Source organism: Camelus ferus, chromosome 9 (assembly GCF_009834535.1).
Source record: "Camelus ferus isolate YT-003-E chromosome 9, BCGSAC_Cfer_1.0, whole genome shotgun sequence".
NCBI lineage: Eukaryota > Metazoa > Chordata > Mammalia > Artiodactyla > Camelidae > Camelus > Camelus ferus.
Window position 1 is genome coordinate 7,106,302 of NC_045704.1, and position 17,567 is coordinate 7,123,868.

General features: G+C 47.7%; 1 protein-coding gene across 1 annotated transcript; it reads left to right on the forward strand.

Moving 5' to 3' along the window:
• The first annotated feature begins 9,244 nt into the window (after positions 1 to 9,244).
• Positions 9,245 to 17,567, forward strand: C9H19orf18 (chromosome 9 C19orf18 homolog). Its single transcript, XM_032487482.1, has 7 exons — positions 9,245 to 9,304; positions 10,307 to 10,411; positions 11,467 to 11,508; positions 12,237 to 12,326; positions 12,740 to 12,842; positions 16,028 to 16,191; positions 17,297 to 17,567. Exons 3-7 carry the CDS (start codon positions 11,487 to 11,489, stop codon positions 17,410 to 17,412), a joined length of 495 nt encoding a protein of 164 aa, XP_032343373.1. The 5' UTR covers positions 9,245 to 9,304; positions 10,307 to 10,411; positions 11,467 to 11,486; the 3' UTR covers positions 17,413 to 17,567.

Here is a 17,567-nt window from a genome sequence, read left to right on the forward strand (position 1 = left end):
CCCGCCAATGCCTGTGTGTGGAGCGGCTGGGTCGGCACCAGAGCCCTGACCGCTGCCCCCGGACGCCCTCCCGCAGGCGTCCCTTATCTCTCATATCATCGGGCTTTCCCTGTACTGCATTCTTCCCATCGACAAGCGCACATACTTAAAAAGAAAAACAACCTCTTGTTCCTATGTCATTCTCTGCTTGGTTTCAGAAAGCAGGACGTCTCAAGGGCTGTGTGTCCTTGCTGTCCCCACTCCCTTTCCATTCTTTCCTGAATCCCGTGGTTGATTCTGTCTTCTTCCCAGACGCCGTCATCAGCATCTCAGACTCTCAGACAGTGGATCATGTCCTCCTTGAAATACGTTCACCTGGCCTTGGGGACTTGCCTCCTGCCCCTCTGGCCTTCATTTCAAGTCCCCTTTGCTGTTTCCTCCCACCGCCCTTACCTCTTAACTGTCAGGCTGCCCGTTTCCCATCTGCTCACACTGCCTTTACCTCATCCCGTCTTGAGGCTCTGCACGCACCACTGGTAGCTGACGACTCTCCCTGTCAGGCTGCAGTTCCAGGAGTTTTGAAAAAGTGCCTACATCCTTGTAACCACCACTACAATAAAAATAGAGACTATTTGCACTTCTCCAAAGAGCTCCCTCGTGTCTCTTCACAGGTAATCCCCAGCCCTACCCGGCAACCACGCGGCTGCCTTGTCAGTGCATCTCAGAGCTTTATGAAAACAACCGTACAACATTCTGTGCACATGCGACCTTTCGTGTCCAGTTCTTTTGCAGAACTTGGGGGCTCATCCTCGCTGTCGGGTGTGGTTTACCTTTTCTTTGCTGAGCAGCAGTCCGCCAGGTGGGCGGGCCACCGCAGGCCGTCCTCCCGCGCGCCTGGGGGTGGGCAGCCCTGGGCTGCTGTAAACACAGCTGCTGTGGGCATCCTTCAGGCCTTCACTTACCTTGGGTAAAAACCTAGGTGTGGACTAGCTGGGTTGTGTGGTAAGTATGTGTTTAACTTTGTAGACGTTTCTATGGGCCTTTTAATCTTGCGTCTTTATTCTGTTTTACATTCCAGGAAATTCATCTTTTTAATATTTCATCCTTTCCATTTAAAACCTGTCTCTTTTTAGGACTCCTATCATTTAGGTGTTAGTGTGTTTATGTCGGTTGTTCATGTCTCTCACCTTTGCTTGTCTGCTCTCTCATTCCTTGTCCTTTCTTCCTTTTGTCTGGACTTTCCCTCAGTTTGCTCCTTGTTTCCTCTGTTGTGTCTGCAGCGACTGTCTTATGTACATAGTATTTCTGCTTGGTCCTTTTATGTGTAGTTCTCATTTCCTGTTGCTAATACCATGCCTTCTCTTTAAATGTACTTGATTGACTGACTTAAAATTTTGGTCTGTCTGTTCTAATATACGTGCTTCTGATGGAATCTGTAATCCAGTGTGTTGTTTTTCTTTTGAAATAGTTATGCTCAGAAAATTGCTTATTTCTTGGCCCGTGAGCACATTTGTTTCTCTCGGGGTCATTGCTGCTCCATCAGTGTGTGTGCATACACAGGACAGGATCAGATCCTGGCCCCTATAAACCCCACTGAACTGAGGGCTGGAGGGACGGAAGCTGGGTTGGGGAGGTGAAGGCTCCACCTCACAAGATAACGAGGTTCCTCTGAAATGGGTTCACCAGCCCAGGGCTGAGGAGGCAGGGTGGAGAAACGTGTGGAGAAACGTGTGGAGAAACATGTCCTGCTGTGAGGTAGTCTCTGCGTGTTTCTCAGCTGCTCCTAAGCGCAGGCCGCAGCCCTGCCTTGACTCCACGCCTCAGGGAGCCTGGGCTGCAGCTGGGGACAGACACTGTCTGTGTCAAGGCAAAGGCCATGGAGAAGCAGGGCAAACTCCAGAGGCTTCTTTCCTGTTCTTAGAGCCAAGCCGTGTGCTGCCTCCTGCCTCAGCCACCCAGCCCCGCACTCCAGTTCAAATCAGAGGTCAACCCGGGTCTTTCTAACAGTTTCTGATATTCCCTCCTCTTTTGCCTCTTAAGTTACGCATGGCTTTATCTCAGCTGCCTGTGATTGAGCTGGCTTGTGGCACCCAGAACTGGAAACCCGGTTGTGAATCCTTTTTAAGTGAAGGTCTGTAGGAAGGTACTGGAGTCCCCGTCCCAGCGACCTCTCCTTGTGCTCAGCTTCTCCACAGAAGCAGCAAGCGCCACAGGCAGGCCCAAGGCCAAGGGGCTCCGGTCCAAACGGCCGCTCCCTGCTATTCTTGACCGCCTCCCCTGCGCTGCTCATCTGCTGTAAGTGCTCATGGCACGTAGCAACTGCAGGCGTGCTGTTTAATCTGACTTACTTAGCATGTTTCTCTTTATTGCTTGTTGCTCTTACTAGACGCGACCTCCAGGAGGGCAGCGATTCTCACTCGTCTGGGACCTGGAACTGCTGGCCCACAGCGGGTTCAGTTCTCAATGAGCATGGGGTGGACAAATGGCCAGACCAGCATTACAGTTATTCCCAAGGCACCAAACTCAGTCTCTAAAGACCCTCCCGTGTTATTAGGACAACAGAGGGGGCCTGATAGAGTCCAGGGAGGGCAACCCAGGCGAAGGGAAGAAGGTGGGGCTTGGATTTGTGTAGCGCACACAAGGGAATCGTGGGTGAGGTTGATCTGGACTTTGAATAACTGGAAAAACAAGCCTCCGTGTTAATGAACTTCGTGGGTGCTGTGCTTCCTCCAGTTTATTTACTGGATATTATTCTCGTCCAGTGAATAAAGCAGCTGGACTAGGAGGCCTTGACTCATGCTTTTGAAACTTGGTGTAAATTGGATGGGGACTGCCGTGTGGCCACTCATAGCCTCAGTGGGTCTTCTGGTGTCTCAGCGCGGCCAGGGGTGCAAACATCCTGATAGAGGGCAGCGGGGGAGAACTTCCACAGTTAACATTCTAGGTAAATGCTTGTAAGCAAGTCTTTCACAGTCCTGATGTGAACAGCCCAGTTGTAATCATCCTAACATGGGACATTGTCATTTCTAGTTCTTTCGCAGGGTCGGGTTCACTACTCAGCACAGAAGTTGAGTGTGTACCATCACAGTGCATAGCTCACTGATATAAGAAATAGTGATGGGGGTTTGTGGGGGTCGGGGAGGGTCATGGACTCCAGGCCCTTTCAGAAACCAGCTATGAGGACAGCAAAGACTTGGAGCTGATGCCACCAGACAGTGATTTCATCTCACGGCTGCAACTTGGGGATAAGTCCAGAAGCAGGTAAGTTCTGCAGTGTGAACGGCTACACCTGGTTCACCAGCGGGAGGAAAGAGCATCGGGAAACTGCGCTCCAGCACGTGTTCGCTGGTCCGTCTGTGCCTTCAGAAAACCCTCCTGGAGGGTCTGGGGTAAGGAGTCCTGGGCCAGGCCCTGCGGATGCCCTCAAGGAGCCACAGTCCCATAGGTGAGACATTGGGTACACTGGTGGGGACAGGTCGCGGTGTCTGGACCACGGCAGGGGCTTCAGCAGGGGTGATGGCAGCACCCGTGCAGGCACTGCAGTCAGACCAGGGGGTCAAGGAGGGCCTTCCGGGGAGGTGAAGCCACTCCTTACTCCTGTCCATGGCCATAGACTAGCAATGAAACCACCAGCCATTTCCACTGTTCTGGGATTTTCCAGAGAGAAAAAAACACATTTGCATGAACATGAGACATTGCAGAACATCAGACTCAAGGCTTTGTTCAGCAGAAAGAGGCGAGTACAGTTGTCCACTCTGGACCCTGCTATGGAGACGGCAAAGGGTGGGGTGATGCTAATCAGGAGAACAGGGAGAAAGCTGGGGAGACGCTTGGGTCAGGGAGCAGGAGAGCAGCGAGCTAGCTCTGTCCCTGGCTTGGGGACTCGCCCCGCCAGCTTCAGTTCCAGCCCGCAATGGAAACGCCGCCTTCTGCAGCCGCAGGGGCCACCCACGTGCTGGAGTCTTGCTTCCTCCCTGCCCTCCCCCTCCTCCAGCCTACTGTCTCGGCCCCTGCTTTCCCTCCACAGCCACTCTGCCCAACTGGGACTTCCAGCAGGAAGGATGGCCGCTGCTCCCTGCTGTGGGACAGACGGGGTTCATCACTTGTTTGCTCAACACATGTTTACAAAATGCCCGGATTGCGCCAGGTGTTGTGGGGAGACTAGGACACAGCAGCAACAAAGCAGCACCCTGCCTTCGTGCAGCTGGGACTCTGGTGAGGGCAGTCAGACAGTGGCACGTACGTACACGCGATGCTGTGAGTGAAGAGAAAACAGGGAGAGCACGTCGGGGTGGGGGTGTAGCTCGGTGGTGGAGTGCATGCTTGGTGTGCACGAGGTCCTGAGCTCAATTCCTAGTGCCTCCGCTAAGGGGAGAAATAAATAATAAATAAAAGATTAAAATATGTAAAAAAGAAAAAATATATAAAGATGTACGGGGGTGGGAGGCGGCGGTCAGTGGTAGAGCATGTGCTCAGCATGCACAAGGTCCTGGGTTCAATCCCCAGTGCCTCCATTTAAAAAAAATTAAAAATGAAAATATATATTTAAAAAAATAGGGAAATACATTAAGAAAGAGATGGAGCAATGCCAGTGGGAAGAAGAGTAAAACAGAGAAAGATGAGATTCCACAGAAAGACTGTCCCCTAGAGGCATTAGCAGAGTTGCAAAGTGGGGGCTGGTACTTGGAATGCAAGACAAAAGTGGTATCCTCAACAGGGAATGGGATACTGATTTAAAGAGGAGCCTGGCATCTCTGAGACTAAGGGCAGTGAAAGAGAAGATGGTGGGGAAATCGAAAGCCTTGAAAACCCTGAGGTGGGCCCCACAAAAGGGGTTGGCCTTGTCCTCAGAAGAAGGGGCTCTGAAGAGAACATTGGACCTCAGTGTCTAAAGACCCAGCCCTCATAAGCAACATATGAGGAAAGAATGGCTGGAAATTGCTCTGAAGTGATGACAGACACCAACTACAGCAACACATCTGATCAGCCCCAGCTGGTCAGGTCACAGACAAGCTGCTGCAGCCAGTGAGATGGCCCTGAAAACACTCACAGGAAAAGACACCTTAACCTTAAAGAAGTGACATGGCAGCTGACTTCCCATAGGAAAGGATGGAAGCCAGCTGGCGATGGGGTGACACTGAAGGAAAACAAATGCCGTCTTCACCAAATATGATGATGAAGAAGAGATTCAGATGGACCAAAGTGGTGGGGTTTTTGCCAGCGGATCAACACTAATAAATACTGAAGGTGGTTCTCTGGGCAAAGGAAGGTCATTGAGACAGAAACAGGAAAATGCAAGAAGCATGAAGAGGAAAAGCACATACCTTCATTACCAACAATCTCACAGTGCCTGGCGGGGCTGGCCCTTCCTCCTCTTCTCAACATTTGGGTCTCTGCTCCTAGATAATATCCTCCCCGCCCCACACTCCAGACCTACAGTCAGTGCATCCTTCCCTTCGCGGTCCGTCTCATTGCACACGCCACTGACGTCGCCTGTCTACTTGTCTCCTTCCTCATTGTCCACACCTCCTTCCAATACCGCACTCGGCTGTGAGCCCCATGGGGGTGGGGATGACGCTGGCCCTGGTCATGCTGAGTCCCTGTGCCCACACGGCACCTATGGCACGGAGAGTACTTGAGACACACCAGCATGTTGTTGACTGAGCTTCCCAACAGCCCAGCCTCATCAGGTGGGGCGGCTGTGAGTTCTCCTCATCCAGGGTCTCCCGACCATGGGGAGGAGACAGGCTGACTGTGAGGTGGGGCCCACGGGGAGAAGGGCTCTGCACGTGGAGGCAGGTGGTCCACAAACCCTGTGTGTGGGAGAAGGATGAGTCAGAATGCTCAACTGTAGAGTGGGGCGTGGGGGGTGGAAGTCAAGGAGTCGGTTAATCAGAGAGGCAACAAGTCAGCCTCACCTGTGGACAGCGGAGAGCGGAGGAAGGGGTGTGGGCAGTGCAGAGGGGCCCCAGCAACACAGAGACTGAGTCATGAAGGTCAGGGCTCAGCCTGGGTTTCTCTGCAGGTGCTGATCTGTTTCCCCTGGCAACGCCTCCCTTGTGACATCACAGAGACAAAATCCCTCTCAGGCGGAGCCAGTAGTGCTCAGTGAGCAGCGCCCTTGCTCAAGGTGGGTCCTCGTGGTGGGAGTATTTACGCTCCAAAGAGGGAGGGTCTCAAAGGTGGAGAACTGGGGGCAGGGAACATGATCAGATTTGCCAACCAGAAATCTCTACGTTTGGCCTTGCTTCCCAAACTCCAGAGCCTAAAAGTTACTTGGGGTGTTCTTAAAAATACAGACAACCCCCTCACCGTGGCCCCAACCCCGATCCACTAGACCCAGAAATCTGTATTGTCGGCTGAGCTCTGGGGATTCTTGTCATCCTGGGAGCAGACATCCAGTGGGACCCGGCATGGTTTCCACCACAGGGAAGGAAGCCAGCATGACTTGGGGTCATTTTAAGGCCACCTTGGGCAGGGCCAAGCAAGGTGCTGGGGACTCTAACCTGGCCCCGTATGACAGTGACACTGTTGGAGGAAAAGGTGATGGTCTAGGCTTCATGTGGCCGTGGGAGGCCATCCTAAGGTCCTCTCCAGAGGACTCGGGGATAAAGGAGACCTGAAACCTGGAGGTGAGAGGTGACGACGTTGAGCTTCAGGCTCCTGGAACACAGAGGCAGTTAAATCCCTCTGACCTTTTGTGTTCCAGGAAATGGCTCGCTGCCAAGGACCATCCTTCCCCACAGGACTGATAAGGCTCTCAGGGACCCCTCTTCTGCACAGGGCAAGGCCAGATCCAGACTCCAGATTTCTGTTGTCTTTCTTGGAAGTGATTAGCAAGACTGTCCACTCTGATCAATCAGAACAAAAGTCTGTAATCTCGACTTCACCAAACTTTAGTTCAGCTTCTTTCCTCCCCAAAGACCCTTGAACTTTGACTCACTCCTGAGGTTAAACAAGTATTAGGGTGCAGAACAGCGGCCGCCTCTAGAACTGGCCGACAGCAGGCGTCTCCTCTGATCTCCCACTCCCCACACCCGGTTCTTTGTAGCCTTGTTCATGCCTCCCCGTGAAGGCATGTTCCTCTCTGCCCAGCCTTGGAGGTGCTGGCAGACAGCCCCCTTTCCTTACAGGACTCATATTTCTGAATAAAGTCTTTCCTGACCGAAGACTGGTTTTGTTTTCCATTTGGCAGAAGTTGGCTCCAAGCCCTGGTGCTGAGTCTGCTCAGAATCCAAAGCTGGAGGAATGAGTTCTCAGAGCCCTGCTGAGCAGCCCAAAGACTTGCCCGAAGGCTGGGTTTCTGCACCGGCACCACTGAGCATCTACCCAGGAAGGACAGAAGATGCTTTTGTGTTTGAAGAGGCCTGGTGGCTGCTGGGCGGGCAGTGAGCGGGCGGAAGCAGCTGCTACCACGGGAAGACAGGTGTGGAGACCTCTGGTCACTCAGCGAGAGATGGCCGCTTGGACCAGTGTGGTGCAGGGGCTGTGCAGAGAGGTGATGAAAAGGTGCTCGGTGAACCTCGGAGCAGAGAAACACGAAGAAACCGCAGTGTTACAGAGAAAGTACTGAAGCCCAAGAGAAAAGGTCGCAGTCATGGTGGAGAAGCTTGGATCTGATTTGTGTTCCTTCTGGTAATAATTTAAAATTCCTAACCTTGAGCAAAAAAATTAAGGCACCTGGAGAACAGCCAGAGCAGGGAGAGACTGGTGGACCCCATCCTTGAAGAAGGAAACTGTCCCAGGTGAGATCCACGCAGGAGGTCGGCTGCCCCGGAGGTGTGCCTTCTGGGCTTGTAGTCCATGGGCGACACTTAAGAGCATCCAAATTCAGTGGCTTTTTCCATTTAAAAAAAAATAATACCTTTGATAGGGAGGGGAAAGTTAGGGGTACTGGATTAAGAGGGACAAACTACTATGTGTAGAATAAATGAGCTGCAAGGATACATTGCACATTGCAAGGGATGCAGCCAATATTTTATAATTGGTGTCTTTGTTTTCTATTTTAAAAATAACTTTAAATGGAGGTATAATCTATAAAAAATGTGAATCACTGTGGTCTACACCTGAAACTACTGTAATATTGTAAACCAACTATTCCTTAATTTTTTTGGGGGGGAGGGAGGATAAATTAGGTTTTTATTTATTTATCTTAATGGAGGTACCGAGGATTGAACCCAGGACCTCGTGCATGCTAAGAACACACTGCACCACTGAGCTATATATACCCTTCCCCCCAAACCTTTATTTAAAAAAAGCTTGAGTTGCCAAGCCATGAAAAGACACGGAGGAACATATTACTATGGGTCATGTTAAATATGTATTAATTAGTGAAAGAAGCCAGTCTGAAAAGGCTACGTGCTGTATGAGCCCAACTCTCTGATGTTCTGGAAGAGGGAAAACCCATGAGGGCAGTAAAAATACCAGTGGCTGCCAGAGGTTGGGGGGAGGAGGGCGGAAGGAAGAGGTGGCACAGAGGATGCTTCCAGCAGAGGAGCTGTGCTATGTGACGTTTTATAAGATTGGGATTCATGTCATGGCGCCTTTATCAAACCCCACAGAATGTCTAATGCCGAGAGTCAGCCCAGCAGAGGCTAGGGACTTTGACCATGATGTGTCGGTGTGGGCGCAGCAGCCGTGACAATCTCCCTGTCTGGTGCGGGGTGTTGATAATGGGGGTGGATGCGTGTGCGTGCGTGTGTGTGTGATTGTGCGTGAGGGGCAGGGCATGTGGGATCTCTGCTGTGAACAAAAGCTACTCTTAAAAATAGTCTGTTCTGAAAAATCAGTAGCTTTCTTGAGACAGTCGCAGACCATGACGTTAACCGTTTTGCAGTGGTTTTCGGTGCGTTCACATGTGCCGGATCATGACTGTCTAAGTGCAGAACATCCACCACCACGGAAGGAGCCCGTTAGCAGTTACTCCACCCCCTGCCCCTCCTCCCCCGGCCCTCGGCAGCCTGGCGGTCCACATTCTGTCGCTGTGGATTTGCCTGTTTCGGGCCTTTCACAGAAATGGGAGGACGTGCCGTGTGGCCTTAGCACAGTGTTTGCACACAGTTCATCAGCACTGCAGCACGTACGGTGGGTGAGCAATCTTCCATCACACGGTCATACCACACTGTGCTTGTCCATTCATTGGTTGCGGGAACTTCGGGTTTATAATAACTTCTTGTGTACTATAAATAACGCCATGAACACCACTCTGTGTTCTCTCAGGTGATGGTCCATCAGGTGCCCTGAGAAGAGGAGCCACAGGGGAGGAGCACCCAGGGAGGGGCTCAGCCCAGCAGGTGGGGAGCAGAGAGTGAGGACAAGCCCACAGGTGAGTGCTTCTATTAGGGGACCGGGGAGTCCCCAGGAGTGGCCCGTGGCGTGGCCACTGCTGCATCCGAATGTCGCTAGGTCACATTTACAGGAGAGCAAAAGGGGGACCCTTGTGACAGCCGGTCAGCCTCATCACTTGGGCCTAGGTTTCTGAGTGTAGGTACCCCAGAGGTTGGAGGTGCACTGAATTGCGAATTTTTTGCAAATATTGTAGTCTCGCATATTACAGCGAGAACTCATATTCAGTGCCCACACTGGTTTTGAGCTTTGTGTGGGTTCCGTTACTCAGCCATCGCTGTGACCCCGTGAAGCAGATATTACTTCTTCCTCCTGTTTCACCAAGGAGGATACTGGTGCTTGGAGAGGTTAAGTAACTGGATTGGCTCCAGCACCTGGGAAGCCAGAGATGAGGATCTTTTCAGGTGTTTGACCACAGAGCCCGACTGCGTTCTGTTTGTGTCACAAGGACTGATAATTGACTTCCTCTGCCTCCTCACTGATCCGTGCACTTTCTGAGGGCAGGGACCCGGTCATATTCATAGCTGTACCCAAAACCTTAGCCTGACTCCCAGCACCGGCCCCCACATTCTGTGTCTCCCCATTGGCCGACTCGGTTCCATGAGAGAATTCCCCATGGCAGCGTGTGCTGACCTCACACTGGTGGCTCCAAGTCAGGACCCAGACATTCTGTAGGTAGAAGACCTTCGTTCCTCAGAGAAACACAGGACTGATGCTGGAAAATGTCTAAATACTTCCTCTCCCCCATATGGTAAAATAATGAACAATTTGGGGATGATGGACAAGGTTCAAAATTCTTTCATCTTTTTATTTTTATTTTTAATGGAATGCCCCCTTCATTTGTGCTTGCCTTATGCAGGTGAGTTCAAACCAGCCGACTAAGCAGTGGGTTTAAGGGGTGGCTCCCACCGTGGTTTTCATTTCCATCAGGGGGAGTAGAGTGGGGTCATTGCATTTCACTGCTACAGGTTCTCTCTTCAAGGCTATCGACAGGCACAGGCACCCACAAAAGTCACCCAGCGGCCCACGCTGCCCTTTACGGAGATTCTCCTATCTCAGGTTCAAGGGCCTTTGGTCCAGTTCCGAGGTGAGTCCTTGTGGTTCCTCATCCAGTTCAGTGAGAACGCTAGTCTGGGGCCCTCTCTCCTGCTAGACCACTGTCTCCTAAGCCTGGCAGTAGCCCGGCCACAACATAATATGGTGAGGGAAGCACTGCTTCGAAGTGAGTTGCTCTGTTCTTCACTCTGTCAGCTGGCAGATCGCAGAGCTGTCTGCCTCTCTGCCCTGATGGGAGCCCAGCCCCGCCACTCTGTGCTGACTTCCTCCAGGCCCTCAGCTTGGGAGGGATAGGGGTGCTTCCCAGCGACTGCAAAACCAGGCCAGGAACCAAGTGCATTATGTTCTTAAGGGTGCATATTCCTGAAAGGAGACACTGGGTGCCGGCAGAGCTCCGTGCTCCTGCAAATTAAGCCCCATGTTTCTACCAGGCATTGGAATAAGTTTATTAACAACATTTACCATCTTAGCTGTTTGGGTTTTTTTACTTTGACAATTACTTTCTATTTTTATTTTTAGTTATTTTTTGGGGGGTGAGGTAATTAGGTTTATTTATCTACTTATTTATTTAATGGAGGTACTGGGGGTTGAACCCAGGACGAGCTATATACCCTCCCCCAAATATATTTTTCTTAATTATTAAATTTTTAAAAAGTTATTATTTTTTTATTTGGGGGTAATTAGGCTTATTTATTTATTTTAGTGGAGGTACAGGGGACTGAACCAGGACCTCCTTGTGCTAAGCATGTGCTCTACCACTGAGCTTTATCCCCCTTAACATTTACCATCTTAACTACTTGTTTTTTTTATGTTGACAATTACTTTTTTTTATTTTTAAAATTATTAATTTATTTATTTTGGTGGGGGAGGTAATTAGGTTTATTTATCTGTTTATTTAATGGAGGTACTGGGGATCGAACCCAGGACCTAGCACATGCTAAGCACGCGCTCTGCCACTGAGCTGCACCTCGCAGCCTCATCTTGCCCATCTGGAACGGCCCCTCTCGTCTGACACCAGGGCAGATCCTTATTTCCCTACATCTGTCTTAGACCCCTCTCTTCTTCCTGGTCCCCTTCTACTTACAGCACGAACCGCGACTGCGCCCATGCGTTCCCCGCAGCCTGAGGGTGAGTCAGGGGATCGGGCGGGGCGGGGCGGTCGCCGACGCTTTCCAGCGCTGTCGTGGGTGTAGCTCCCGGCACCTGCACAGCCCCTCCCCGTGGTCGGATCAGTAACGCTGCTGCTTCGGGCAGATCAGACAATAGCGCGAGATGTCAAAGCGCCGGGAATACAGAGAGAAACAGAGGCAGACGGTTAATACACCCATCCACCCCAAAGATACTACGACTCTTCCTAAAGCTCAGCGATGGGGTTTCGCCCCCCGCCCCAGCCCCACAACCACGAAGCCCAGCGGGGTCCAGGCCATGGTGTCCGAAGGTCCACATTCTTTGGCCCTTTTAGAAAATTTATCATTGAAGTGTAGTTGACTTACAGTGTTAATTTCAGGTGTACGGCAAAGCGACTCAGTGATACATAAGTATTTTTTCAGATTCTTTTCCATTATACGTCATTACAAGAAATTGAATGTAGTTCCCTGTGCTGTACAGCAGGTCCTTGTTGTTTACTTTGCATACAGTAATGTGTGTCTGTTAATCCCCAGCGCCCAAATTATCGTTATCAAAGTATTTTTCAGCTCAGCCGCTGAACTCCTCATCCTGTACCAGTGAAGAGACAAAGTGCAGGAAGGTCGAGTGTGGGTCAGGGTTCACACGTGGCTGGGTAACCTCGTTGCTTTGCCCTTTGCTCCCTCGTTCGGTTTGCACGGTCACTCTGGTTGTTTATTTTTTTGATTCAGGTAATGGGAAGACGGACACCCCTGAGGCTACAAAGCTCCGTGGTTTTGTGGGGCATTCAGTGGTCCCGAACACCAACACCTGGAACACAGGTCTGTGAAACTGCATCCTGAAGTGCCCTGTGATGTCCGTTCATAACAGCAGTTCACAGCCTGAGGCTATCCGGGCAGCACCTGATTGGAAAACAAAGGATCCTCCCCTTTCAGCCCCCTCGATGGCGGGCGCTGCCTGCCGTGCTGAGTCGGGGATCAGTCTCTGCGGGGCATCAGAGGGGCTTGGACCAAAGACAGGAGGCAGATGGAAAAGGAGTCAGGGCTTAGGTGGGAATTCAAAGTATATTTGTTCACTCAGGCTGTGCAGTCTAGTCTCCATATGTTTTAGAATTAAGAATGTTATTTTTAAGGGTATTCCTGGTTTTCTCTGGAAAACAATATGAGTAACATACTCACTGATAGTCACAGCTAAAACAGGATTTAGTGAGAACGTCTGTTCTTTCCATTTTTAGCACTGATTCCTCATAGACCTGCTCTTGTTCAAGTAGTTACAGTCGCGGGGGTAGCCTTCAGCATCGCCCTGGTGTGTGGCATCGCTATTTCCTATATGATCTAGTAAGTATGTTCTGGGTAACCTTCACCACCCTTACGTAAGACGTAACTAGTTAAGTAGGTTATTATTTTGTGATGGTAATGATAATAATAATGACAGTTCTTATAATCACGAACTCATTATAGTCATTATATATGATAGACAGTGTCTTTTAGAATACGGACTGTGTTCATGTTGGGTCATGATATAAAAGAAAAATATAAAAAGAAACAGGAGAGAGTACAATTTAGTAGAATAGAAAATATTACAAAGCATTACATGTATTAAAGTAAATACTGATTCTCAATCTTTTCAGACACACGATTGTGAGGTAAAGCTTATTTCTTACTTGAGACCATGATCAGAAATGTTTGAGGGGTCGGGTAGAGCTCAGTGGTAGCATGCCTGCTTAGCATGCCTGAGGTCCTGGGTTCAACCCCCAGTCCCTCCATTAAAAAAAATATTTGAATGCCACTATCTGAGATGCTGGCATCCCCCCAAAATGTGAACTTGATACTTTGGGAGGAATCTTAACATTGCAAAGCAGAGAAGAGTGACCACTCCCTCTTTCACTAGAAACTTATCATCAAGGCTCTCTGGGGTAATACTAGCGTTTGGGGAAGACATTTCATCTTGTTCGCACCGATAAAACTTACAGTCAAGTTCTGTGATCATTGTTTTTGTTTTGTTTTTTGTTTTTGTTGGTGGAGGAAAGGTAATTAGGTTTATCTATTTATTTTTAAGTTTTTAAAAAACAACTTTATTGTGGTACAATTTCTATATTGTAAACTACACATATTTCAGATGTACAATTTGATGAATTTTGATAGGTGTGCACACCCATGAAACCACCACCACCACAATCAAGATACCTAACATTTCCATCACTCCCCAAGAGATGCAGATTTTGAATTCCCAACTTATCCCTTGCCACCCCATTTACCCCCTGGTAACCATAAATTTGTTCTGTATGTCTGTGAGTCTGTTTCTCTTTTGTAAATAAGTTCATTTGTGTCTTTTTTTTTAGGTTCCACATATAAGCAATATCATATGGTATTTTTCTTTCTCTTTCTGGCTTACTTCACTTAGAATTACAATCTCCAGGTCCATCCATGTTGCTGCAAATGGCCTTATTTTATTCTTTTTTATGGTTGAGTAGTATTCCGTTGTATAATTATACCACAACTTCTTTATTCAGTCATCTGTTGATGAACACTTAGGTTAATTTTATTTAAATGGAGGTACTGGGGATTGAACCCAGGACCTCATGCATGTGGAGCACACACCCTACCACTGAGCTACACCCTCCCTACTCTGCGATCACTTTGAAGTTAGTATTAGACAAAAGTGAGCCGCACTGTGACATTGTGCTGCTCTGATCAGTGCCAACATGTTGATTCCTAGTCTAGGATTTAGTTCTGGGATTCCACTGTATCCCATCAAACTGAGGAAGTACTAAATTATTTACTCTATTAGAATTAAGTATGTCCATGGGGAATATACTGCCATGTGTGGGATGTTTTTTAAGGTAGCCATTTTAGGATCACCTTGGTGTACATCAAATGAAGGCAAAATTAAAAGTAAAATTGAAGAAATTTTGCTAATGAGAGTGTGTCACCAGCATGTCTGGCTCCAGAATACCTAATGTGGTGATCTCCTTTGACTCAGTTTATGTAATTGCAATTTCAGTTTATTTCTTTAGTATTGACAAAGATGTTAACAGATAGAAAAATTTCTAAAATAACTCGCTGAATTGTGTCTTCCTGGACTTTCAGTGCCCAATTAAGTTACTGAACTAATGTCAACATTTACAGCTTTTGCATTTGTGTTACCCTTGGTGCCATGGGAGAGCTTAGGGCAAAAGGAAAAATGTGTGCCCAAAGTACATGTCTTCATGTAATTTTTAGCGGTTCATTTTTCCCAGAAGCAGATTTTGAAAATATATTGGTGAGTGTGATTTCATTTAAACCAGGAAAGTAAAATTATAATAAATTTTGTTTCTGATATAAAGTATGTCAACTTAAAGTAATGGTGTGAGTTTTGATTATGCATTTTTAAATTTTTTCATATATTCTCAACTATATTCATAAAGTTTCAGAAAAGAATAACCATAAAATAATACATAAAAACATGTATATAGAGACTCATATTTTCCCCTTTGCCTCAGGCTTTTGTGTGGTTAATCACAGCACTGTTGGATCCTGTCTTTAAAATTTTGATATTTGGTTTATCATGGATTTTTCCCATTCCTTTCAATTTTAAAAAATATTAAGTCAAAATATTTATCATCATTACTGAGGTTTTGGCACCCCCTTAAATACTGCACCTAAAGGGAGCACCTCACTCTCCTCACCCAAATCCTGCTCCTGCACCAACCTCCTGATTACAGTCAGGCCAGTTCCCCCCGCTGCACAGTATGATTCTGGACTATTCCTCCTGTCCCTTCCCTCCATCCCAGCCCCTGAGAGCACAGATACACTAGCCCTAAAATTACTAGTTACTACATGAGTCAAGCACAGTCAGGAATGTAAGCGTGTTAGGAAAAGGTAAAACACTATTGCCCATTTCCACTTCAAACAGAGATCCATGTCCAAGGTTGGACCCAGGGTGAGGTGGGTGAGGCGCTCACCTCAGGTGCAAAATTTAAGGGGGTGGGTGTGTGCCAAAAATTTGATAATCAAGATAAATAATAATTTAATACAGTATTTTTAAAAAAATCTAAATTCATGCCTTCAAAAATCCATAATAAACAAAATATCAATATTTTAAATACAGGCTCAGGAATGCTGCTGAGGCAAATCATATTGGAAACTGAACCAAAGGAAAAGCCAGTAACACCTATACTGTCTTTCCTGAAAATGTTGACCTTCTGTTCATTGTGGATTTCTTGGCATTAATTATTCTTTTGTAAAATACTGCACTAAGATCTTCAACTTGATTGTGGCGTTTTGTACCCAACATGAGTGCCTCATTCATCCCACCCTGGTCTTGGCTCCGATCCAACTTGGCATCATCAGTTACTCCTTTTCTGCTCGTCAGCACAAATCTGAGATCTGTGAAAACTTTGGTTTCACAGTCTATTTCTGCCTCCCTCCCCCAACTACCACCGTGTACTAGTGACCCTTTTCCATCAAAAAGTCACAGAATTTAAGATGTGAGGATTTATCGTGAAAATTGGGCTTTTAAATTCATCTGCATTGTTCTCCAGTCGACTGGCACAGGCTGAGGAGAGACAACAGCTGGCATTGCTTTATAAAAATATCAGGGTACCATCAGCAGACGAGGAGGAGAGCCCCGAGGATGACAGCCTGGACGAGTCCACGTATCTGCTTCCCGAGAATGAGAAGGAACTGGAAAAGTTCATTCATTCAGGTAGAGGGGCAGCCAGTTTTTTTGTCAGGTCCAGAGTTGCATGAAAGCTGAGCTGGCCATGATGGTCTGGTTTTCAAAGGCAGAGCTAAGTGGGAGTTGATGGAGTCTGAGGTAAGCAAGATAGATGTTTACGGCCACACCTACAGAAATGACCTGTCCCATCAGATTACACAGAAGGACAAACAGCTGTGGTTGCTTGGTTCCTTCTGCAGGGCAATTCGAGGACTGAAAATAGTTTGGGAAACAAAACCTTTCCCATACTAAACATTTCCCTTAAATGTACCATTTGTGCAGCGTTATTGCTGAGTTTTGAACACAGTCAGGTCGATGTCCCTCCTGCACCATCTGCCTCGATCTGACGTGGAAATGGGATCCAGGCCCGCAAAGTGGAGGTTACTGCCCCCGGGTCAAAAGCCCCCGGGAGCCCACCACACCTGCAAGTCCCTGTGAGGAGAGAACAGTGTATATGCGCACATAAACCTGCTTTTTGTAGAAGTTCTGAGATTCTTGGATACTTGCTTAAAAAAATTCTAGAGCAAAAATACATACAATGTCTGATTCAATCACACTGACGTCCCCTGCGTGGACCTCCCCTCTAAGAAGCCCAGAGTTGGACCGTCAGAGCTGAGAGGTCAAGGAATAGAAGTCACTGGTGCTCCCCGAGGCAGACGGCCCTTGTACCCTTAGAGGATAGTTTTTCAGTGTCTTTTCATTACATTGAATTATAACTTCTCTAATTTTTTAAAACTTTATGTATGTATTTGTTTTACAATATCATTTTAAAAATTGAAGTATAGTTGATGTACAGTGTTATATGTTACAGGTATACAGTATGGTGAGTCATACTTTTTAAAGGTTATACTCCATTGATAGTTATTATAAATTATATATTTTTTAACTGGGTATTTATAAAGCTTGACCACAGAAAGTGGGGAACTGATTTAAAAATGCAATATTCACCATCCTTACCAGACAAATAACATTGCTTATAGCCTGAAAATGCCATTGTTGTTACCTTTATTTTTCCATATTTTTCTCACTTTTGTCCCCATTTCTAGTCCTCATTTATTAGTTGTTATCTCAATAACATTATGTCTATATTTAGTTATTAGATCGAAAAGAAGAAAACACATTGAAAAGAAATTGAATCAAGAGCAAAAGTTAGTAAAGGAAGTGAAGATAAAGGATGCTCTGCACACTTCAGAGATGGAGAATATGTGAAAGCAGACGAAGCAGGTGCAGGAGGTGCTGGCTAGTGTGGAGGAGCCCCCGCAGGGGTTTCAGGTGACTGAGGGTGTGCCATGACGTTCCCCGGAGAAGCTTGTGCAAGAGCACTCGAAAGAAAGCAAGCTAGATGTATATAAGAGAAAATAAAT